At 41.2% G+C, this 25,285-nt stretch overlaps 1 protein-coding gene and 1 pseudogene across 3 annotated transcripts in view; one reads left to right on the top strand and one right to left on the bottom strand.

The window, feature by feature from the left end:
- LOC126938037 (stimulated by retinoic acid gene 6 protein-like) overlaps positions 1 to 25,285 on the top strand; it is a 69,482-nt gene that overhangs the window by 11,951 nt on the left and 32,246 nt on the right. For all 3 annotated transcript variants that reach the window (XM_050762109.1, XM_050762110.1, XM_050762108.1), the window contains 4 exons: positions 9,200 to 9,275; positions 11,445 to 11,545; positions 15,195 to 15,325; positions 23,277 to 23,397. In XM_050762109.1, the coding sequence (XP_050618066.1) occupies positions 9,200 to 9,275; positions 11,445 to 11,545; positions 15,195 to 15,325; positions 23,277 to 23,397 (429 nt within the window). The remainder of the gene's footprint in view (positions 1 to 9,199; positions 9,276 to 11,444; positions 11,546 to 15,194; positions 15,326 to 23,276; positions 23,398 to 25,285) is intronic.
- LOC126938058 (armadillo repeat-containing protein 8-like) lies at positions 5,706 to 7,662 on the bottom strand (annotated as a pseudogene).

The raw sequence follows: 25,285 nt of genomic DNA, 5'->3' as shown, positions 1-25,285 counted from the left end.
TTGTCTTGTCACTCTGTCAGTCATTTCCTTCACTGCACAAAACCTTTTTAGTTTGGTGTAATCCCGTTTCTCGTTTTTGCTTTTGTTGCCTGTGCTTTTGAGGGTTTATTTTAAAAATCCTTGCCCAGCCTGATTTCATCAAGCATTTCCCTGATGTTCTAGTAGTTTCATAGTTTTAGGTTTTACATTTAAGTCTTTAATCCATTTTGATTTGATTTTTGTATGTGGTGAGAGGTAGTGGGGGTATCTATTCTCATTTTTCTGCAAGTGGATATCCAATGTTTCCAGCCCCGTTTATTGAAGAGAGTGTCCTTTTCCCAATGTGTGTTCATGGCACTTTTGTGAAAAATCAGTTAGTTGTAGATTCATTAATTAATTTCTGGGCTGTCTGTTCTGTGCCATTGTTCTACGTGCCTGTTTTTATGCCAACACCATGCTGTTTTGGTTACTATAGCTTTGTATTAGTAGTATATTTTAAAGTCAAATTGTGTGATGCCTCCAGATTTATTCAGGATTGCTTTGGCTATTTGGAGATTTTTGTGATTCCATATACATATTAAAATTTTTTTTACGTTTCTGTGAAGAATATTATTGGTGTTTTGATAGGGATTGCATTAAATCTGTAGATTGCTTTGGGTATTTTATGGCTATTTTAACAACATTAATTATTTCAATTTATGAACGTAGAATATCTTTCTATTTATTTGTGTTCTCTTTAATTTCTTTTATCAATATTTTAGTTTCCAGTGTAGAGATCTTTCACCTCACTGGTGAAGTTTATTCCTAGGGTTTTTTTTGTTTTGTTTTTTCTCTCTCTTTCTTTCTTTTTTCCTTCCTTCCTTCCCTCCTTCCTTCCTTTCTTCCTTCTTTCCTTCCTTCCTTCTTCCTTCCTTTCTTCCCTTCCTCCCTCCCTCCCTCCTTCCCTTCCTTCCTTCCTTTCTTTCTTGTATAGCAATGATATTTATTTTTACATTTTGATTTTGCCTCCTGACACTTTATTGAATTCATTTCTTAGTTCTAATATAGTTTTTTGTCAAGTCTTTAAGATTTTCTAGATATAAGATTATGTCATCTGCAGATAGGAACAATTTGACTTCCTCCTTTCTAATATGAATGCCTTTTATTTTTTTTCTTGCTTAATTATTCTGGTCAGGACTTCCAGTACTATGTTGAATAGAAGTGGTGAAAGTGGGCATCCTTGTCTTATTCCTGATCTTAGAGAAAAATCTTTCAACTTTCCCCCATTCAGTATTATGTTAGCTGTGGGCTTGTCATACATGGCCTTTATTGGATTGAGGTACATATATTCTATGCCTAATTTGTTGAGAGTTTTTATTTTGAAGGGATATTGAATTTTGTCAAATGCTTTTTCAGCATTTAATGAAGTGATCATGTGGTTTTTGTCTGTCTTTCTGTTAATGTGGCATATCACATGTATTGAAATGCATTTGTTGAACCATCTTTGCATCCCTGGGATGACTCTCACTTGATCATAGTGAATGATATTTTTAATGTGCTGTTGAATATCGTTTGTCAGTACCTTGTTGAGAATTTTTACATCTATGTTTATCAGAGATATTGGCCTGTAGTTTTGTTTTATTATGTGCCCTCATCTGGTTTTGGAATCAGCGTAATGCTGGCCTTGTAAAATGCATTTGGAACTATTCCCCTCTCCTCAGTTCTCTGGAATAGTTTGAGAAGAATTGATATTAGCTTTTCTTTAAATGTCTGATAGAATTTAGCAGTAGAGCCATTGGGTCAAGGGCTTTTTGTGATGAAAGACTTTTTATTACTGATTCAATTTTCTCACTTGTTTCTCCTCTATTCAGGTTTTGTATTTCTTCATAATTTAACCTTGGGGTGTTGTATGTGTCTAGGCATTTATCCTTTTCTTTTATGTTTTCAAATTTGTTTACATATAGTTGTTATTCATGAGTCTCTTATGATCCTTTGTATTTCTGTGGTGTTAGTTGTAATGTATCCTTTTTCATCTCTGACTTTATTTGCATCTTCTCCCTTTATTGTTAGTCTAGCTAAAGATTTGTTGATCTTGTTTATCTTTTCAGAAAAAAGAACTCTTTTTTGCTAATTTTTTAAAAATTGCTTTTTTTTTTGGCCTGGTGTGGTGGCTGATGCCTGTAATCCCATCACGTTGGGAAGCTGAGGCAGGTGGATCACCTGAGGTCAGGAGTTGGAGACCAGCCTGGGCAACATGGTGAAACCCCGTCTCTACTAAAAATACAAAAATTAGCTGGGCATGGTGGTGGAAGCCTGTAATTCCACCTACTGGGGAGGTTGAGGCATGAGGATCACTTGAACCTGGGAGGCAGAGGTTGCAGTGAGCTGAGATCACACCACTGCACTCCAGTCTGGGTGACGGAGCAAAACTCCATCACAAAAAGAAATGAACAATAAATGAAATAAAAATTGCTTTTCTTGGCCTTGTTTCATTTATTTCTGCCCTCAACTTTATTACTTTCTTATTTCTACCAATTTGGGGTTTGGTTTGTTCCTGTTTTTCTAGTTCCTTGAGGTGTGTCATTAGGTTATTAGAAATCTTTCTTCTTTTTTAATGTAGATGTTTATGGCTATACACTTCCCCCTTAGAACTGCTTTTGCTGTTTCCCATTGGTTTTGGTACAATGTGTTTCCACTCTTATTTTTCCTCAATAAATTTTAAAATTCCCTCTTTAATTTATTCATTGACCTGGTGGTTATTTGGAAGCATGTTTTTAAATTTCCATACATTTGTACTTCTGTTGCAGTGTTCCTTCTGTTATTGATTTCTAGTTTTTATATCATTGTGGTCAATAAGAAAATTCTTGAAATAATTTCAATCATCTTGCATTTGTTAAGACCTATTCTGTGACCTAATACATACATGATCTATCCTGGAGAATGTTCCATGTTCCAGAGAAGAATGTGTATTCTGCAGTGCTGGGTGGAATGTTCTGTACATGTCTGTTAAGTCCATTTAGTCTATGTGCAGTTTTAAGTCTGATGTTTCATGTTTCTTGTTTTTTGTTTGATTGTTGTTTTTTATTGTTTCTTTGTTTTATAGAGGCAGGGTCTTTCTCTGTTGTCCAGGCTGGAGTGCAGTGATGTGATCATAAGTCACTCCTGGGCACAGGTGATTCTCCTGCCTCAGGCTTCTGAGTAGCTGAAACTACAGGCATGTGCCACCGAGATCAGCTAATTTTTAAAAATTTTTATAGAGAAGAGGTCTTGCTATGTTGCCCAGGCTAATCTTGAACTCCTGGCCTCAAGTGATCCTCCTGCCTTGGACTGCCAAAGCATTGGGATTATAGGCATAAGCCACCATGCCTAGCCTAAGTCCAATGTTTCTTTCTTGATTTTCTGTCTAGATGATCTGTCCATTGTTGAAAGGGGGATGCTGAAGTACCCTACTGTTATTGTATTACAATCTGTCTCTCCTTTTAGATCTAATAATATTCATTTATATTATATTAGGGTGCTTCATGATATAGTATTCATAATATTATATATTCATTATATATTAGGGTGCTTCAGTGTTGAGTGTATATATATTTACAGTTGTTAATCCACTTGTTGAATTGATTCCTTTATCATTAATGACCTCCCTTGTTGCTTTTTATAGTTTTTAACTTAAAGTCTATTTTATCTGATAAAATGTCTATCTCTTTTATCCTTTATCAGGAGCATGAGTACTCTTGCTCACTTTTGGTGTCTGTTTGCATGAAATATCTTTTTCCATTCCTTTACTTTCAGTCTATGCTTGTCTACCAGTGAGGCTCATCTCTTATAGGCAGCATATAGTTGAGTGTTGTTTTTAAATCCATTCAAGAGCTTACTTTAAATTGGATAATTTAATCCATTTATATTCACAGTTATTATTGATAAGTAGGATGTACTCCTGCCATTTGATTGTTTTCTGGCTGTTTTGTAGATTCTTTTTTCCTTTCTTCCTCTCTTACTGTTTACCTTTGGTTCAGTGGTTTTCTGTGGTATTAAGCTTTGTTTACTTTCTTTTTCTTGTTTGTGTGTCTGTTTTAATTTTCTTTTTTTTTTTTTTCGTAGTTATTGCGAGGCTAACGCAGAGTCTTGTAGTTATAATAGACAACTTTAAGCTGATAATAATTTAACTTTGGTTGCATAAAAATACTCCATACTATTTTTCTCCTTCCACAATTTATATTTTCATTGCCTTAATTTGCATCTTTATTGCATGTTCCTTAGCCACTAATTGTAGCTCTTATTGACCATTTGACTTTTACTTTTCATACTAAAGAAATGAAAGATTTACATAGCACCATTATAACAACTGGGGTAGTATCAGTTTGATTATGAATGTACCTCTACTGGTTATTGATTTTTAGCTTCCAGTTGCAGCACTCCTTTAAGCATTTCTTGTAAGGCTGGTCTAGTGGTAATAAATTCCCCCCAGTTTTTGCTTATCTGGGAAGGTCTTTATTTCTCTTTCATTTCTGAAGGATGATAGTTTTGCTAGATATAATGTTCTTGGTTAACAGGGGTTTTGTTTTGTTTTGTTTTTCAGCACTTTGACTATTTCATCCCATTCTTTCCTTACCTGCAGGGTTTCTGCTGAGAAATATGCAGTCTAATGGAGATTCCCTTATATGTGACGTGATGCTTTTGTCTTACAGCTTTTAGAATTATTTCTTTGTCTTTGATTTTTGGCCATTTGATTATAATGTGCCTCAGAGAGGATCTTTTCAGGTTGAATCTAATTGGGGATCTTTGTGCTTCCTGGATCTAAATGTCCATGCCTCTCCCAAAACTTGTAAACGTTTCAGCTATTATTTTGTCAAATAGGTTTTCTGTGCCTTTGTTTATCTCTTATCCCTTTGACATTTCTATAGTACAGATATTTGTTTGCTTAATGATTTCCCTTAAGTCTCATAGACTTTCTTCATTCCTTTTATTCAGGTTCAGAAATGTATATATTTTTTACTTACAAATATTCATCTGACCAAAATTCAGTATAACCTTTATTGAACACTTAACAATTGTTTTGTATTTAAAATAACGTTTCATTCAAACTTTATATAGTTCAGTAAGGTTTTTATACAGCAAGCAATGCTTAAAACCTGCAAAATCTGTAGAAAAGAGATTTTCACACAAAATAAGAAAATAAAATATATACACACATATACATGGCCCATGTACATGTGCGTGCACGCGCGCACACACACACACACACACACCTGTGTGTTCACACAGACATATTCATTCTCCCTCACAAAGTGAATATGTCTGCAGCATAGGCAAAAGACTGTAGGTCCAAAGGAAAATGATTGATTGTTCTAATAAAGAGTCCATGTAGCTAAGAAAAATCTAAAACAAAACACAGTAATCTTCTGAGGAAATTACTACTTCAAAAAATTGTTCTCGGCCGGGCGCGGTGGCTCAAGCCTGTAATCCCAGCACTTTGGGAGGCCGAGACGGGCGGATCACAAGGTCAGGAGATCGAGACCATCCTCGCTAACACGGTGAAACCCCGTCTCTACTAAAAAATGCAAAAAAACTAGCCGGGCGGGTTGGTGGGCGCCTGTAGTCCCAGCTACTCGGGAGGCTGAGGTAGGAGAATGGCGTAAACCTGGGAGGCGGAGCTTGCAGTGAGCTGAGATCCGGCCACTGCACCCCAGCCTGGGCGACAGAGCAAGACTCTGTCTCAAAAAAAAAAAAAAAAAAAAAAAAAAAAATTGTTCTCAAGGTGAATTTGAGATCTAAGCCTACTAAATTACTTTTGCACAACAGCTCCCTGTAGTCCAAGGCAACTTGTGCAAATAGAAGGAATCAAATGAAAGTAGTTTCTGTACTTTCTTAAACAAGGATGTAGGATCCTCACAGGTGCCTAGGGGCACTCTCATCATGCTAGGTACTGCTGCAGGGCCATTTTTGCCTTGTCACAAAGGTCTGAATCTGGTGGTTGACTCAGTTTGTGTAGAATATCTATGATGCCCATGTCTCATAATTTATCCTGGCATTCTTGTGAACCTTCCTCTTCATTCCATAAGAGGTTTGATATACAAAACATCACTGGAAGCTGCAGTTTGACATGTGAATGGTCCATGTAATATTTGATTTTCTGAAGGATATCATCATTGGTCATAATAGATTATTTTGCTGTTGTCTCATGTTCTATGTTGGCTAAGATGCACGATATCTACTCTTTGATCTTAAAGTTAGGTTCCCCTTCTAGAATAAGGATGACAGCTTGCATAATTTGCTTTCCATGAGTACTCATTATTTTATTATATGAGGCCAGGTCAAGAGGAGATTTCTAAGAAGTCCCCATGTCTTCATCAGCACATTAAAATCTGAATCTGATAATAACCAGAATAGCTGTTCAGTACTCAAGCTTTGTAACATGTCTGCTTTTATTTTTTGTTCAGCCTGAAATGCCATATTCATTAAAGCCCAAATTTGCTCACTCACAAAGCAGGATTTTCACTCTGGGTTAATCCACAAAGTAGCTTTACAACTTCTGATTTTAAAATTGACTCTTTCCTTGGAGATAATTCAAGAAGATTACATACCATGGAAGATGCTACTACTAGGATTTCATCTGGTACGTTTTGTAAAACCTTCATTAAAGGTTTTTACAGTACGTGATCCTAGAAACTGTTTTGAAGCTGCTGCATAGATCTCGATAAATGGTGCATACATCTGACAGCAGGTAACTGCACCTTGACACTAGACTCAGACAAGCCAGTCACAGTTCAGTCCATCATATTTTCAGTCTCAAGACTTTTCTTCTGAATGTCTTCATCATTTGCTCCATGAGAGTTGTAGAGATTGAATGCAGCCTGGCAGAGTTCATGAGCATGTTTTAAATCATGATCAAGCCTTTTAATATCAGTGATGGCACTCAACGAGTTGGGATACTTGAAATAGTCAGCAAACATGGCAATGAGGTGATCAGTTATGCTAGCGATTCTCTGTACCTCAATATCTGGTTCAATCAGATAGGCAAGTGTCTCAGCTCCTTTAACTCTCTCCTCTAGTAGTCTCTTCTTACTGCACATTTAAACCAAATAAGGCAATGTCCTTAATACAGTTGTTATCTGTCTGAATTGCTCCAGCTGTACACGTTAAACATTTTGCTGAAGTAAACTGTATCTCAATATGCTTATCCCTCTGTAACATCTTCACAAAAATCTGTGATAACAATTCTCCATCAACCAAAACATTTACCAGGGTAAAACTGAGAAACATTTCAGTGCTTGCATTTGAACTTTGTAGAAGAGTGAGCTTAGTAGGTGAGCAATATTCTTAACTGCACCATGGCTAAATAAAATTGTTTGATGATGTGGCCCTTTACAGCAGTGTGAGACGATCCGACAGAGGTACTCCTGAATATAGTGGAACCTGCTAAGCAGTGCCTTGAGGTGCAGTATCACTGTGGCATCTGTAAACAGTAACTCCTTTGGAGTGACAGGACTGGAGAATTCCAGTAACTTTCATTCATGGTCCAAAAGGAAGCTCATGCAGATTGGGGTCTCCAACAGGCACACCATCTTGAGCCTTCCCGCTTGGCTGCTCTCATTCTTTTTTATTCTCATTTTCTTTTATTTTTATTCTCATTTTCTTTTCTGACTAGATTATTTCAAAAGATCTGTCTTAAAGTTTCAGAATTCTTTTTCCTCCTTTCTCTTGTTATCCTCCTTTTTTTCCTCTTCCTCCTTCTCCTGTGGTCCGTTGCCAGCCCCATTCTGCTTCCACTTCTTGTACTGTGGGTATTGAGCACATCCTGAGTGCTCCTACAGTCTGCGGCCATGTTGGTTGATGCCTTTACTCTGATCTAGTCCCAGTTGCTCTCTATCTTTCAGGGTCTTCTGGTAATTTCCATGTCCCTGATAGAGCCCCTTCTTGCTTTCTAGTATGGTTATGCATTTTCTCTCTCTTTCTTTCTCTCTCTCTCCTTCCTCCCTCCCTCCCTCCTTTCTCTTTCTTTCTTTCTTTCTTTCTTTCTTTCTTTCTTTCTTTCTTTCTTTCTTTCTTTCTTTCTTTCTTTCTTTCTTTCTTTCTCTCTTTCTTTCTTTGTTCCTTTCTTTCCTTCTTTCTTTCTCCCTTCTTTCCTTCTCTATTTCTTTCCTGTCATTTTGAGGGTTTTGTATGGGGTGGGGAGACTGGAATATATGCTCTGTTTACCTCCCTAAAAGCAGAAATCTGACTTTTACAGTTCTGTCACATACCTGACAGTTTGGGTCTCACCCACCCCCTCCCCACAACTTATCAGATATTTCAGATTCATGGTTAGACATAACTGTGGAGCACTGGCGTTTTAAAGACTTACTGGGGAATATGCCATGCTTGTGGAATCCCCAGAGGAGTCCTCTTCTCTGAGACGTCTGAGGGAACAGTAGGTGCTGGCTAGGGAAAGAAGGTAGGCAGTTGGCTGGTGGATGCTGTAGGAGCTGGGAAAAGCATGAGCAAAAATGTGGACATATATGATAGAGTGTGCTGTGGTGGCTTTGTGGAGATCAGAGCAGAAAGAACAAAGTGTGGTGGGAGTCCCAGAAAGAGGCATCTCTTTGAAGAGAAGCCATAACACTACTGCCATATGTTTTAGACATGAGACAATGACAGTCCTGTCCCACAGATAATGGGGGCTGGAGAGAACAGAGTCTGCAGCCTGTAGTCCAGTAGTCTCTCTCCTGGCCCAACAGCCCAGCAGTGGCTCAGGTGTGAGCTGATGTTTCTTGACCTTGACCAATGCTAATTTCTTGTGAAGGATGCTTTAGTCTCAGGGCCCCTCACTCACACAGCACCCTTCCAAGGCTCTGGGAGAGTGGGAAGAACCCTGATTAGGTGTTTACATGGTCATATGTCTCCCTTAAAATATGAAAAAGTAAGACATTTTATAGTATTACTTTAAAAGCATGCCAAAGTTTTATAAGCTTTGAGCCCCACAGAACTGAATTCTGCCCCTAAATGAAGGACTTAGTTCCAGTTAGCAGAGAAGTTGGTTAATAATCAAGCTGGAGAAAAAAATACGAAAGATTATTCCACTTAGGGAAGACACACTACAGGTGAGCAGCCTTGGCTCTGAGAAAGTGAAGTTTAAAAAGATCAGATGGTCTTAGCGGATGGTCTTAGGCCAAACTTCTTGACAGTGATGTTCAAGGCTAAAGGATGAATGACAACAGCAATGACTGATGATATGTATGTGATGTTTTTGGCCATTTTGCAGGACCAGGCAGTTAAATGGCACCTGTACCAGCTCGGTGGACATGGAGCTCTTCCTTCATTACTCCCTCATCCCATCAGTAAGTAAAGGCAGGGGAAGAATGAGGAGGACAGGAAAGGGCAGCTAGGCTGCTGCCAAACACAGACTCCCAAAGAGACCTGAATAAGTCAGAGGAGAGAGATCAGCTGAGTTTCCTTCTAAAATTTCTTATACTGTGTACCAAAAATATGGCAGAAGAAGGCTTTGCGGGTCCAAGAATCAGGCCTCTGGACTTTTAGGAGAGTCAAACAGGCTTTTCCAATGAAGTAATGATGGCTCGAGGTCAGTTGGAAGATACAGTTAAGGATATCGCAGACAGAAGGGGAGAGCACATGTAGAGGCTCTGGGGATGGAGGGAGAAGGCAGAGTGGGAAGAGCTGAGAAGTTCAGCCATGGCTGGGGTGAAGAATTGAGGCAGAGAGGTCTGGGGAGGTGGGTGGGGCAGGCCAGGCAGAGCACTATGGGGCTCTGTGTTAAGTTTTGCCTTCATTCTAAGTACAGTAGGAAATAATGGAAGTGTTTCCAGCATGAAGGTGGCGTGATCAGATTTATGTTTTTAAATGATCTCTCTGGTTGCAATGTGGAGATCGAGTTGGAGGTGGGGAAGAGATGAGGCAGGAAGACCAATTGGGAGACTTGCGGGGATCCAGGTGAGACGTGATTTTATCACATCCTAGATGATGATGTCAACTCCAGAAGTTCAGGAGGTGAAAACAATAGGAATTGTAATGGGCTTGATAGGAAGGTTAGGGAGAGGGGGAGGTTGAGGATGACTTAGGTTTCTAACTTGCGCAACTGAAAGGATGATGTTAGCTGCCATTTACTCATTAAGGAACATTAGAAGAGATCCAGGTTTGAGGCAGATACAAGACATACTTGGCCAGGCACAGCGGCTCATGCCTGTAATCCCAGCACTTTGGGAGGCTGAGGCAGGCAGATCACTTGTGTCTAGGAGTTTGAGAACAGGATGGGCAACATGGCAAAACCTCATCTCTACAAAAATTAGCTGTGGGTGATGGCACGTGCCTGTGGTCCCAGCTGCTTAGGAGGCTGAGGTGGGAGGATCAGCTGAGCCTGGGAGTTTGAGGCTGCAGTCAGCCGTGATTGTGCTACTGCACTCCAGCCTGGGTGACAAAGTGAGACCCTGTCTCAAAAAAAAAGACGCATACTGAAGCTCTTGATAAAAGCTTTGAGAAGCTTTCAATACATTAAAAAGAAATATCAACTGTGTAGTTGGTTAAATAGTTTTGGAGCTCATGGACAAAGTCGGTGCTGGAGATTCAAATTTAAGTCTTCTGGGTATTTATTGTCATTAAAACAAGGACATGAGGCTAGGCACAATGGCTCACCCTGTAATCCCAGTGCTTTGGGAGGCCACGGTGGGAGGATCACTTGAGGTCAGGACTTTGAGACCGGCCTGGGCGACATAAATGAGATCACCAGAGAAGATCAGGTAAGATGAGTAGCCCTTGGACTGAGCTATAAGGAACTCTGGAGCGAGGGCTGGGGTAAAGAGTGATCCAGCAGAGGATGCTGAGAAATAGTGGGGAAAAATCAAGAAAGCATGGCTGGTGAAGGCCTAGGGAAAAGAGTACTCAAAGAGGAGGGAATGATCAACACTGTAGAATGCTGCTGAGAGTTCAAGCTAGATTTGGACTTCAAGTATACATGGGACCAAGCCACAAAACGATCATCAATGACTTTGGCCATAGCTGTTTCAGCAGAGTGATGAGGGTAGAAGCCAGGTTCGGGGTTGAGGAGCCAGTGAGAGGTAAGGGAATGGAGACACAAGTGTAGACAATTCTCAAGAAGTTTCTGATAAAGGCAGGAGAGAGAAAGAGCATCACGTTTGTGAGAACATGACTGAATCCACAGAAAAGGAGCAAAGAAGGCTTTGCAACCTGGTAGTTATTACTGCCTTTTGACAGATGAGGAAACTGAGGTACAGGAAAATTAAATCTCCCTCTCAACTAGGATGTGAGAGAGACCAGATTTGAACCTACATCTGTTCAGGGCAACAAAAAGGAAAACTCAGTACAGAACATTCTGGTAGCTCAAGGATACATGCAGTCAGCCCACTGGCTCTGGAGTTTGAGGTGTCACTAATGTTCTATGCACTCTGCTAACCCACACATTTGTTTTCAGGGAGGGCTCAGAGGCCATGCTGAGGATGAACATGCCCACTAACTCTCATCTTCTCTTCTTACAGCTCTTCATCATTTTGATCTTGTCCTTCCTCCAAAGACGAGAGCATCGTAGACAGAGAGATGATACCTCTTACCTGCTGGGGAACCGCTTTGGCATTATCATGTGAGTTCAGTCAACCCCTACAGCTTAGGGTACCCTGTGGTTGGAGCCAATGCCAATTATGAAGTCAGATAGCTACCAGGACCTCTCCTCCACCTCTATCCCACTGTGCACAGCCCTGCCTCTCCATGCCCCAACCCAACCAAAGCTCTCGGAGTTCAGAATTAGTTTCCAAGCCGTTGCAGCTATCAGCACCCAGGGCTGCTCAAAGATGCTTAAATCATCTCACAGAGACTCAGCCTACTATGGAAAAGACCTTCCCACACTTGAGACTATGGCTACCTCAGGAGGCAGGAGGGAGAGAGCTCGCTGTGACTGGAGACAGCAAAGCTTCTTGTTAGGATGGCACCATGGGTCATGCACCAGGAGAGCTTTCAGAGCTTTTCTAGCTCTGCCATTTTGAGTCTCTGCAGCTCATATCACATTCTTCCTTGAGTTCTGATTGTTCGTGTCTCTGTTTCATCACTTCTTGTCATCATCTTCATCATCATGCAGTTAACATTTATTGCACACCGTCTGTGACCCAAGCACTGAACCATTTGCTTTGCCTACATTATTCTAACAAATCTTCTTGCCAATCTAGCATGGTAGAAGTTGTTATCCTCATGCAAGGAATGAGAAAACTCAAGCTCAGAGAGGTTAAGTGACCTACCCACGGCCACGCAGCTAACAAGTGACAAGAGCTTTAGCCCAGATCAGCCTTATATTCTTTTGAATCCCTCCAGTGTTATAACTTGAGTAGGCTCAAGCTGTGGACATGCTGAGGTCTCAGCCAAGGGCTCTGGAGAAGAGCGAGAAAGCACAGATGTCAGAACTGAGGCAAGGCGTGACCTGAGCTGCAGGTGAAAGATTCATTCTGGATACCACCCATTGGGGCAGTCCACACTTTCCAAGCTGCCAGGTCTGAGACCCATGGGTTGAGGCATAGAAAGAGACTGAATTGGTGGATAAAGACCTTCAGTTCTGCCCTAGGCATTTAACATGTCGGGCCTGGCACAGGACTTTATAAAAAGTAGGAGGTCCATAGCAGTTACATTCAACTGCTTTGAATTACATTGATAATGACGCAATTGACTTGCTCCCTGGCTGCTTTCCCATCTAAATCCCTGCTTGTCTGATAATTTTGGCCCACTATCTTCTCTGAGCAATAACCCCTCACATGTGTGTGACACTCTGCAGATGATAAAGCAGTTCGTCATTTGCTGTCCACAATGACTGTGATAGGGGCAGAGTAGGGTATTCTATCTCGGTTTTAAAGATGAGGAAACTGAGTCTCACATAGCTCTTAAGTACTATAGCTGGGATCTTGATTACAATTTGATTCAATTAAACAAAATGCACATCCACAAACCTGCACTAAGCGCCTACTCTTTCCAAGGTCCAGTGCTAGGTCCCCACCCCAAAGGGGTTTATAGTTTACTAAACAAGTGGAGAGCCACAGTTACAGGGAAGCAGAAATTCTAAGTCAGAGAGGAAATAATATGACAGACATAGACCCTGTCTCAAAAGGGTCTGGTGTGGTGGCGCCTACCTGTAGTCCCAGGTACTTGGGAGGCTAAGGTGGGAGGATCGCTTGAGCTCAGGAGGTTGAGGCTGCAGTGAGCCAAAATTACACCATTATACTCCAGCCTGGGTAACAGAGGTATGCTGAACAGGGACATGAACTTAATGCTGAGGGGACACAGATGGGGTAGCCTCACTGGCGGTGGGTGAACAGGGAGGTTTCCTGGAAGGTGTGCTCCTTCTGCTGAGCCTTAAAGGTGAGGGTGAGTGAGTGAGCCAATGGGACTCCCTGCCTGCAGTGCCTGGCTCTCCCTTCCCTCCTGAGTTTTCATTAAGGCCCATTTAAATGGCCCTTTTCATTCAAAGAGACCTTTTTCTTCCCCCAAATGCAACTGTTTCCTCTGACCTTTACAAAGCTGTCTTGGTTAGAAGAAACAGATATTCACTCAAGCTTGTTTACATTAAAGGAAGAGAAAGGATTTTTTTATTTTTTATTTATTTATTTTTTTTTTTTTTGAGACGGGGGCTAGCTCTGTCAGCCAGCTTGGAGTATAATGACATAATTTTGGCTCACTGCAGCCTCAACCTCTTGGGCCCAGGCCATCCTCCCAGCTTAGCCTCCTGAGTACCTGGGACTACAGGTGGGCACCACAACACCCGGCTAATTTTTGTGTTTTGTAGAAACAGGATTTCTTGTTGTTTCATGTTGCCCAGTCTGGTCTCAAGCTTCTGGGTTCAAGCAATTCGCCTATCTTGGCCTCCCAAAGTGCTGGGATTGCAGATGTGAGCCACTGTACCTGGTGACAAAGGATTTCTTTTTTTCTTTTTCTTTTCTTTTTTTTTTTTTTTTACAAAGTTAGAGGTCTCACATAAACCAATAGAACAGGCCTCATGGGAACTGGATCTCTTGAGATGGGAATCTGTGGGAGACTGATTTTTCTCTCTCTCTTTCTGCCCCTCTGTGTCACTGGTGCCTCCTCAGCATCATTCTGCCATTTTCCCCTCTGACTTAGAATCTCTGCTTCCCTGTAACCTTGGCTATCCCCTGGCATTGGCTGTGATCCCAGCTTTTTATGACTTTCCAGACAAGTACTTTAACAGCTAACTTGTTCATGTCCTTAGGGTCACAGATTCAAAATATAAGATCAGACATCTGATCAGTCCATCCAAAGACAGGCCCACAGTCTAGTCAACTGTGGCTAGGAAGGCATGATTATGTAGGGGAGGCAAAATTATCTCTCTTAATATTTTCAGCTGGGCCTGATAATTAAATTGACATAAGACAATAGGAGAAAAGTATACACATTTATTTAATGTAAGTTTTATGTGACACAGGAGCACTTATGGTGAAGTGAAGACCCAAACATACAGTTAGAGTTGAATACGTACACATGGAATTAGACAAAGGATAGTTAAGTTGTGAAAAAGTAACTAAGTTGTGCGGGGAGACTAGAAGACAAGAGTTATTTAAATAAAGTCTGTACCAAATTCTCTTGGCCTCAACTTCCTGTCCCTGATGATAAGAATGTTATTTTCTTTCTGTATAGGGAGAGCATTTTTTGCATAGAAATTTCATCTCCTGTTCTTAAGAAATAGCATGAGGGTCAAAGTGATCTTCTTGTACCTGCTGTTTTTTAAACGTCTTTAACTCAAAATAGCTGATATGCCAGAGTGACATATTTTAGGGTGCCTATTATTTACTTCTTCAAGCACAGACATAGCAAACAATACCTAGACCCTCATCAGGGATATTAGAAGGAAGAATTCTCATAGAATGTGGCTGTATGAGGGCAGGCTTCCCCAAATCTCTCAGACATACATCTTGTTTTGGTCCTTGAGTCATTCTGTCTGTGTCTCTTATAGATGAAACTCATCCCATTTTGCTTTCAAGGCTTCTGGTGTCCTTGCTTGTATCTCCTGCTTGTCTTGGAGCTCCTCCAGAGGAAGAGTTTTGTCCTCCTTACTTCAGTACCCTGAACTCATGCTTACCCCTAGGCCTGGCACAGTGGGCCCCATGAAATGTCAGTTGCAATGAGCAGCTGACTATTCAATATTCCCTCCTCAGGGTGGGATCGCTACTTTGGCAATGATCTGTGGGAATGTCTCAGAGCCACCTTCTGACCTCACAAACTGTTTCTGTTGTTTGCAGGCCTCTGGACTTCGTGGGCACTTTCAGTAACCGATGGTCCTATGGAATCGCCTTTGGGGCCACAGCTAATAAGGTCATGTTTTTGTTCTCAGAAGGCTACCAGCCCCTGCAGATCCCGCAGTGGGCCCAAGGTACTAGGGCTGCCTCACACCTGCTGGAAACTACATCATGGAAATTCTTGCTCTCAGAGACCACATGGCCCACGCTCTCTGGGATTAGGGGATAAACTCTGTGAATGGTCATGTTCTTGCCAGCCTGTTACTTGCCCAAGGTCAACACCTAGCCCACAAATCTTCGAAGCTTCTTTGTGGGGCTTTCCCCCAGTTACATTCAGAGGTCCTTTAGATATGATGTATCAAGTCTTAGGAAGTATGTTCTTCCTCACCTACCTGCCAAAAGCTCTCCTGTGTCATAACCATGGCTGCCTTCTTGATATTGATGAGCCCTATTCCTCCTCAAATAACAATGCTTATGTTTTTGGCCATTAGTCTGAGGTGTCATCTTTCCCCATGCCTCATGCTCCCTCTGAAAGGGTGTAACTCTAAGCTACAAGTTCACTTTTCCTTTATACAATCATTCTCAAACCTCTCTGTCCGGTACAGTTTCCTCTCATGGGCTCCAAGCCTGTATGATCAAATGCCTACTAACAGGTCATTAGTCTTTAAGAAAATGCAAATGAAAACCAAAATAATATGTCATTACACACCTCTTAGAAGTACACAGTTTGAGAAGTTTTGGCAAATGTTTACATCAATGAAACCATCACCACAATCAGGATAAGGAATCCCAGAGATTTTCTCGTTCCCCTTTGTAATCTCCCCTTTCGTCCCCTCTTATGTCACTGCCCTCATTTACAAGCAACCACTAATCTACTTAGTTTGCATTTTCCAGAATTTTGTATAAATGGAATCATACAGAATGTACTTTTCTTTGGTCTGGCTTCTTTCAGTCAGCATAGCTATTTTGAGATTCATACACATGTAACATGTGTTAGTAGTTTATCCTTTTTTCTTGCTGAGTAGTATTCCACTGTATAAATTGACTACAGTTTGTTTATCCATTCACTTCTTGAGTAATATCTGATTTATTTCCACTTTTGGCCATTGCAAATAAAACTGCTGTGAACGTTTGTGTACAAGTCTTTTCATGCACCCATGCTTCAATTTTCCTTGAGTAAATATCTATGAGTAGAATGTTTGGATTACACAGGCCATATAGTAGATCATACTTTTAAAGGCTGAATTACGTAGATCATATAGTAGATCATACTTTTAAAGAAACTGTCAAACTGCTTTCCAAAGTGATTGTACCACTTTAGATTATCCCCATCAGTATGAGAGTTCCAGTTTCTCCAACACTGGTACAGTCTAAATTAAATTTTAGTTTCTAAATTAAAAAAATTTAATTTTTTAAATTTTAAATTTTCTAAGGAGTGTATAGTGGTTTCTTATTGTGGTTTTAATTTGCATTTTTATAGCAACTAATGCTGTTGAGCATATTTTTATGTGCTTGTTTGCTATTTCTATACCTCCTTTGATGAAGCTTCTATTCAAATCATTTGCCTATTTTCAAAAATTGGGTTTTTTGCTTTCTTTTTAGTGAGTTTTGAGAGTTTTAAAAATATATTTTGGGTATGAGACCATTATCATACACATATATGAATTGCAAATATTTTCTCCCAATCTGTGGCTCGAATTTTCTTCCTCCTAACAAACTCCTTTGAGGAGCTGACATTACTTTTGATGAAATCCAATTGACTCATTTTTTTTTCTTTTGTGGCTCATGCTTATGGTGTCATATAAGAAATATTTTTCCTAACATATGATCATGTAGATATTCTCCTATATTTTTTCCAGAGTTTTATAGCCTCAAATTTTGCTTTGAGGTCTGTAATACATTTTGAGCTAATTTTTTTTTTTTTTTTTTTTTTTTTTTTTTGCATATAGTGTATAGGAGGAGGTGTGGATTGAAGTTTTTATTTTTTGCATTTGGATTGCCAAATAAAAAGTATTCTAGCACTATTTGCTACAAAAGTCTGTCATTGGTCCACTGATATGCCTTTGCACCTTTGTTGAAAAGCAATTGGTCACATATGTATGGGTCTATTCTCAGACTCTCTATTTTCTCCTATTGATCTATTTGTCTATCTTTGCACCAATACCATACTGTCTTCATTATTATAGATTTATAATAAGTCTTGAAATCAGGTGGTATTAGTTCTTCAGATACATTTTTATTTCAAAGTTGTTTTTGCTATTCTAGATTCTTTGCATTTCTACATGAATTTTAGAATAAATTTGTCAATTTATACAAATAATGCTGAAATTGGGATTACATCATTTGCACATCTTTAGATCCATTTTGGGAAAACTTATTTTAACAATCATGAGTCTTCTGACCCATAAACACAATATATATCGCCTTTTATTTAGAGTTCATTACTTTCTCTCAGCAATGTTTTGTAGTTTTCAGTGAATAGATCTTTCACATCTTCTGTCAGATTTATATCTGTTTTATATTTTTTATTGTTCATTGCTAATATATAGAAATTGATTTTTGTATGTTGATCTTATATTCTACAACCTTGCTAAACCTACTTAGTAGTTCCAGTAGCTTTTTTTCTGTAGATTGTATAGTATTTTGTACATACTACATCATATTATCTGTGAGTAAAAGCAGTAGTTTTATTCATTCTTTTCCAATATAGAGGTCTTTTATTTTATTGTTATTGTTTTTCTTAATTGCAGAGGGTGAAATTTCCAATACAATGCTCAGTACAAGTGATCCGACCAAGCATCCTTCTCTTGTTCCTCATATTAGTGAGAAAGCTTGTTTTCTAAAAAACACCGATTTTGAACAATTATATTACTATGTGTCTAATTTTCTTGATGTTTCTCATGATTGGGGTTTGTTGATCTATGCATTTTGATTTTCCTCAAATTTAGAAAAATTTTGGGCATGGTGAGGCGGCTCCTGGCTATAATCCCAGCACTTTGGGAGGCTGAGGCAGGAGGATTCTTGAGCCCAGAGTTTTGGGACCAGCCTGGGCAACATAGTGAGATCTCATCTCTAGAATAATAAAAATAAAATTAGCTGGGCATGGTGGCACATGCCTGTATTCCCCGCTACTTGGAAAGCTGAGGCAGGAGGAGCACCTGAGCTTGGATTGTCAAAGCTGCAGTGAGCCATGATTGTGCCACTGCATTCCAGCCTGGGCTACAGAGCAAGACCCTGTAGGAAGGAAGGAAGGCCAGTCTGAGTGACCTTCCTTCTGTAATCCCAGCACTTTGGGAGGCTGAGGTGGGTGGATCACTTGAGGTTAGGAGTTCAAGACCAGCGTGGCCAACATGGTGAAATGCCGTCTCTACTAAAAATACAAAAAAATTAGCCAGCTGTGGTGGCATGCACCTGTAGTTCCAGCTTCTTGGGAGGCTGAGGCAGGAGAATCACTTGAACCCAGGAGGCAGAGGTTGCAGTGAGCCCAGAGTGCACCACTGCACTCCAGCCTGGGTGACAGAGCAAGTCTGTGTCTAAAAAAAAAAAAAAAAAGGAAGGAGGAAAGGAAGGAAGGAAGGAAGGAAGGAGGGAGGGAGGGAGGGAGGGAGGGAGGGAAGGAAGGAAGGAAGGAGGGAAGGAAGTAGAAAGAAAAAGAGAGACAGAGAAAGAAAAGAAAAGAAAGGAAGGGAGGAGAAATTTTGGCCATTATTTCTTTTTTTTTTTTTTTTTTTTTTTGAGATGGAGTCTCGCTCTGTCGCCCAGGCTGGAGTGCAGTGGCCGGATCTCAGCTCACTGCAAGCTCCGCCTCCCAGGTTCACGCCATTCTCCTGCCTCAGCCTCCGAGTAGCTGGGACTACAGGCGCCCGCCACCACGCCCGGCTAGTTTTTTGTATTTTTTAGTAGAGACGGGGTTTCACCGTGTTAGCCAGGATGGTCTCGATCTCCTGACCTCGTGATCCACCTGTCTCGGCCTCCCAAAGTGCTGGGATTACAGGCTTGAGCCACCGCGCCCGGCCTTCTTTAAATATTTTTTCTCTCTTTTTCCCTCTTGAGGACTACAATTTTAGGGCATTGGAGTTGTTGCATAATTGATGCTCTGTTCCTTTAAAAAAATTGTAGTAAAATATATATAACATAAATTTTTCATTTCAATCATTTTTAAGTATACAACCCAGTGGCATTAATTACAATCACAATTTTGTGCAACCATTCCAAATATCTATTTTCAAAACCTTTCCTCACTCCAAACATTATTAAGCAATAACTCCTCTTTTCTCTTCTCCTCAGACCCTGGTGTAGTAGTACATTCTCATGCTGCTATAAAGAAATACCTGAGACTGGGTAATTTGTAAAGGAAAGAGGTTTAATTGACTCACAGTTCTGCAGGGCTGGGGAAGCCTCAGGACACTTACAATCATGGCAGAAGGCGAAGCAAACCGCAAACATGTCCTTCTTCACATGGTGGCAGGACAGAGAATGAGAGCCAAGCAAAGGGGGAGGCCCTTTATAAAACTGTCAGATCTCGTGAGAACTTACTCACTGTAGTGAGAATAGTATGGGGGAAAATCGCCCTCCCATGATTCAGTTACCTTCCACTGGATTCCTCCACCACACATGGGAACTATGGGAACTACAATTCAAGATGAGATTTGGGTGGGGACACAGCCAAACCATATCACCCTGATAAGCTCTAATATACTTTCTATCTCTGTGAATTTGCCTCTTTGAGACATTTCTTTTAATGTTCGTACTTTGTGCCTGGCTTTCTTTCACTTAGCATAATATTTTCAAGAATCATTCATGTTGTAGCATGGATCAGAACCTCATTCCTTTTTACGGCTGATATACTGCATTATACTATGGCTAATAATCCATTTATCTGTTGATGAGCATTTGGGTTGTTTTCATCTTTTGGCTATTGTTAATAATGTTGTAGTGAACATTGATACACAGGTATCTGTGTCCCCATTTTAAATTCTTTTGGTTATATACCTGAGAATGTGCTGGGTCACTTGCTAAGTCAAATCTATGCTTACCTTTTTGAGGAATTGGCACACTGCTTTTCACCATGGCTGCACCATTTTATATTTTTGCTAGCAATGTGCAAGTGTTCCAATTTCACCACATCCTAGCCAACACTTACTGTTTTATTTCTCTCTCTCTCTCTGTGTGTGTGTGTGTGTGTGTGTGTTGATTATAACCATCCTAATAGGTGTGCGTAGCATCTCATTATTGTCTTGATTCATTTCCCTAATGACTAGTGATGCTGAGCATCTTTTTATGTGCTTATTGGTCATTTGTATATCTTGTCTGGGGACTTGTCTATTCAAGTCCTGGCCATCTTTTTACTGAGTTGTTTATCTTTTTGATGTTGAATTGTAGTTCTTTATATATTCTGTATATCAAATCCTTATCTGATATATGATTTGCAAATGCTTTCTTATTCTGTAGGTTTTCTTTTCACTTTCTTGATAATGTCCTTTAATACATAAAAGTTTTAAATTTTGAGGAAGTCCAAATTTTGCTTGTGCTTTTGATGTCATGAAGTTTTTCAGTCTGGCTGGTGAGAACAGGCACTATCCTGGCGCTGTGTGACTTGCAGACATGTTTACCTCTAATCTTTTCAAGTGGTTCTTTCCTACACAACCCTGCTGGTCAGCACTCAGCTGAAGACTCAGGGGAACCATCTACAGCTATCTGTCTCCCAGAACTCTCTCTTTGTGCAGCTCCCTCCTCTCCAGTACTATCTCCTGCGAATTCTAGCTGTCTTTGTCTTCCCAGAGTCTCAGTTCTGTCTCCTCAACTCAGGCAAACTGCAGGGCTCTGCCTGGGTTTCCCCTGCCTGTACTGCATTCTGCATTAAGGTAGGGAAACTGTGGGGCTCACCTTGTTTGTTTCCTGTCCTTCAGTGATCGTTGTCCTCTGCTGCCTGAAGTCCAGTGTCTTGAAAGCAGTTGTTTTATATATTTTGTCTGGTTTTTGTTTCAGGGGGAAGTGTAAATATAGTGTGTGTTTTATTTTCATGTGCTCTTCATATATTCAGGATACCAATTTTCTGTTTGTTTTACTTTGGTCTTCATTTCTAAAATGATTTTTTTCTTGTATTTCTAATTTTTTTCCTGAGTTATCTAACCTGTCATCAAATCTTTCTTTTCTTTAATCACTTCCTTTTTTAGTTTTTCAAATTCTGATTTATAGATTATTTGTCCATAGATGCTATCATTTTCTTAATTTTTTTAGCTTATATTGAAATATTAGATTACAGTTTCCATCTGTCTTACAGGCCTCTTTCTGGAGTGGTTTTGTGATCTCTGGTGATATTTTTCTGCTCCTTATCCTTTTTTTAAATAATAACTTTGAATTTTTTTGTTTTGAAATGGAGTGTTACTCTGTTGCCCAGGCTGGAGCGCAGTGACATGATCTCAGCTCACTGCAACCTCTGCCTCCCAGGTTCAAGCGATTTTCCTGCCTCAGTCCCCCGATAACTGGGACTACAGGTACCCATCTGTGCCTCATTTTTAAGTGAAATAAGTTTTCTTATAAATTCAAAAAGGAAGGCTGGGTCAGACATTATTTCTTGTTTTATGGCTTTAGAGTTTCCTTTTTTGTTTTCACAATGTGACTATATCTCTGTCTTTATCTATCTATCTATCTATGTATCTATCTATCTCATTATCATTATTAGTTATCTATCATCTACCTAATATCTATCATCCATCCATCTACTATCATCTATCTACTACATACCTATCTATCTATCTATCCATCCATCTCCTCATACTTTCTGAGTCTGCCTGTCTTTTCCACCCTTGTCCACACACCTTATTTCCCAGCTACTCCTCATTTTGGATTCCACTGCCATCAATTTATGCTCAGTAAAGGGCTTTGTCCTGGGAGGGGCCTTAGGTTATTAGTATAGGAATTTCCTGGGGTTCAGACAACTCCAGCATCTTCAGATCCTACTAAGGTCTACTTACACTCACCTATGAATCGTGGCCTTCAGCTGCATTTTCTCGTTAGTATCTGCTGCAAATTTTGAGTTCTTCAGCTCTTGGGCCTTCAGAACTCCTGTTGCCTTTCTTCTACTTCCTCTTACTCAGACATTGACATCAAATGGGTCTTGTCGCCTAGATTTGTTGCAGATGTTGTCTGTGAGTCTTTAGTTTTGTCTTTCTAGCTGCTCTGATTCTATGGGGAGAATTCAGGGAGATTAGAATGTTTTGCTGCTGCAACTGCTATCCTCACCGCAATTATTGTTTTTGTATTGATCTTTCCCGCCAGCCCTCCAGCACTCACATTCACGTATGTACCGACCAGCCAATTATCTCCCATTCTTTGATGTCCTTCCTTCCCTACTTCTCTCCATTGTACAGTCTCCTGCTTATGTTGCATTGCCTCCAGGAAGCCTTCCCTGATACCCCAACTGAGGTCAGTGGCTTCATCTTTTGTGTCCTCGCAGTAGGCTGAATGTCCCTACCTTAGAGGTCATTTCATGCCACTGACTTTCCCACCTGTCTCCCCTGTTGGACTGTCAGCATCTCAAAGCAAGAACCTTGTCCATTCCTCCTGTCCCGAGTTCCTGGCCCAGGAGTCAGCTCAGAGTAGACACTTTGAAAGTATCTAATCATCATGCATGATTAGATTATACTGGATGCTGTTAGTCCATCTCAGAGCTAGTTAGTGGCAGGATTAACGTGACTGTTCCCTTATATGTAAAGTGTGCTGTAGTTAACAAGCAGCTTTGCACATACCATAGCCCCTCTCTCTGAGTCTGGTGCACTTGCAGTCACTATTTTTGATTGTTCATTTGTCTGTTTGTTTATCTAGTCTGTCTGCATCTATCACACTGTGAGCTTACCAAGTACAGGGACCAATTTTCCTTCATGTCAATAGTAAGCCCAGTGCCTGGCTCCAAATAGGGACCAGGAAGGGCCTGTTGTATGAACGAATGAAAGTCATTCCTGTTGGCCCTAAGCTGGGGCCGTTCCTGACTGGGGGTCAGCTTGAGGTACCACAGCTTCCCTGGGACTCCCCTGAACCCAGTGGTAAGAGAAGCTCACAGCATCTCTGGCCCTGTCTTCCCAGCCTTTGAGCTTCTGATTGGAGGCATTGAAGTCGGCCTGTCCCACTTCCCCTTCTTTGCCTGCCTCTCGTCGGAGTTCCAGCTGGTCAGCTCCATCCTGGGCTTCTGCTACTCTCTGATCTGGTAAGATGGTCTCTGCCTGCCCCCACTCCCCCAACTTCTTGCGTGTGACTGAACTCTGGGCACAGGGCTGGAGGTAATCTGAGAGCTCCTCTTGGGGGACCCCTTTGCCCAGAACTGAGGCCCAGGGAGGGCAGGAGTGACTTGTCCAAGTTCCCATTGTGGGGACTGCATTGGAGGCTTCAGAAGGCCAGGCTGGCATTCTATCTGCTTCACACAAGGCTACTTGTGATTAGAATGTTTCTAGAAGTCAGGGATTTAGGAAAACTCATTTCTTTTTTTTTTCCAAATAAATTATAATTTTATTTTATTTATTTCTATTTCAATAGCTTTTGGGGTACAAGTGGTTTTTGATTACGAGGATGAATTGTATCATGGTGAAGTCTGAGATTTTAGTGCACCCGTCAGCCTAGTAGAGGACACTATACCTGATCTGTGGCTTTTTATCCTTCTCCCTGCTCCCACTCTTCCCGCTTCTGAGTCTCCAGAGTCCATGATACCACTCTGTATGCCTTTGCGCACCCACAGCTTAGCTCCTACTTAGAAGTAAGACGATGGTATTTGGTTTTCCATTCCTGAGGAAAACTCATTTCTGTTAGCTGCTGGGGGCCCCACTGGAAGACTCAGGAGCCCTTTTCAAGGCTTCTCATCAATGCTGCCATGGCTTCTCTCGGGAGCCTTGGAGGAAGTTCCCGTGCCTTAGCTGGGCATTCAGGGCCATCACAGTCTGGCCTCTCCTTTTCCCTCCATCCCCCAACAGTGTCTAGCACACACCTCCAGCTATACAAGACTCCTACATTCTTTCATCCATCCACTTATTCATTCAACAACCATTACATCCCTGCTACAAGCCAGGAAATACACTGGAGAACAAGACAGACTTGTGTGAACCAGGTGTTCTGGCCTCTTTGTCTGTATGTCCCCATTCCCTCTGTGGGTCATGTCTAGGGATAAGTGTACACTCCTGCTTCGAGGACAATCACTCCCACCAGATGGAAGTTTCTTGACCTTCATGTTGAGCTCTGTGCCCTCAGTGCCGGGCACCAGACTTGGCACAGAGCTGGCACCAGAGAACAGTTGTTGACTGAAAACGCCTCCAACAATTCTACTCTCCAGCTGTGGAGACTCATTTCCTTGTTCCCAACTCCTTTGCTGGGCTCTTTTCCCCATCCAGCATTTTTCTATGAGGCTGGGATTCTCCCACTTAGAGATGACAGGCAGGGGCCTTACAAGCAACTGTCATACCAGTGGCTACAATCATAAAGTTTGTAAGTGATCTGCCTTATAGAAATTTAAATGGAGGGTATCCAGGGTTAGATGTGGCATAATATCATCTCATCAGCCTCTGACAGACATTTGCCCAGGAGAGAACAGGGTAGTGGGAATCGCTCAGCAGCTTGGGCATCATGGGAGTACGGCCCAAGCTGGAACAGAACCAGGAATGTATGTGGGGGCGGGGGTGGGGTAAAGCGTCAAGGCTCATGACTTTGGAGCAGTCTACAAACAGATCACATAGAGGTAGGAAGAGCCTTGGCCATGGAGTCAGGAGACCTGGGTTTGCCCATGCCCGTGTGTGACTTTGGATAAATCCCTTGCCAACCCTGGACTTCCAGGTCCCACCTGAATGATGAGGGAAGGGAGGATAAACTCTCTAAGGGCCTCCTGCTCTGCGATCATGGATTCTAAGACTATGTCCTCCATGAGGGCAGGTGAATGAATGAATTTAGTGTGTGCCTACTTTAGCACAAGCAGGGTGGCTCATCCAGGAGAGATGTCCATGGAAGCCTGGGCATTAGCTCTCCCAAGGGGGACAGGTAGGTGTGGGTAGGTGGGATCTGAGCCATTTTCATAGGGGCTGCTCCTGGGGCTGTGCTGGGAGGGAACCCCAGGA

Source organism: Macaca thibetana, chromosome 15, assembly GCF_024542745.1.
Source record: "Macaca thibetana thibetana isolate TM-01 chromosome 15, ASM2454274v1, whole genome shotgun sequence".
In the NCBI taxonomy this organism is placed as follows: Eukaryota; Metazoa; Chordata; class Mammalia; order Primates; family Cercopithecidae; genus Macaca; species Macaca thibetana.
This window is presented reverse-complemented; position numbering and strand designations above follow the sequence as displayed.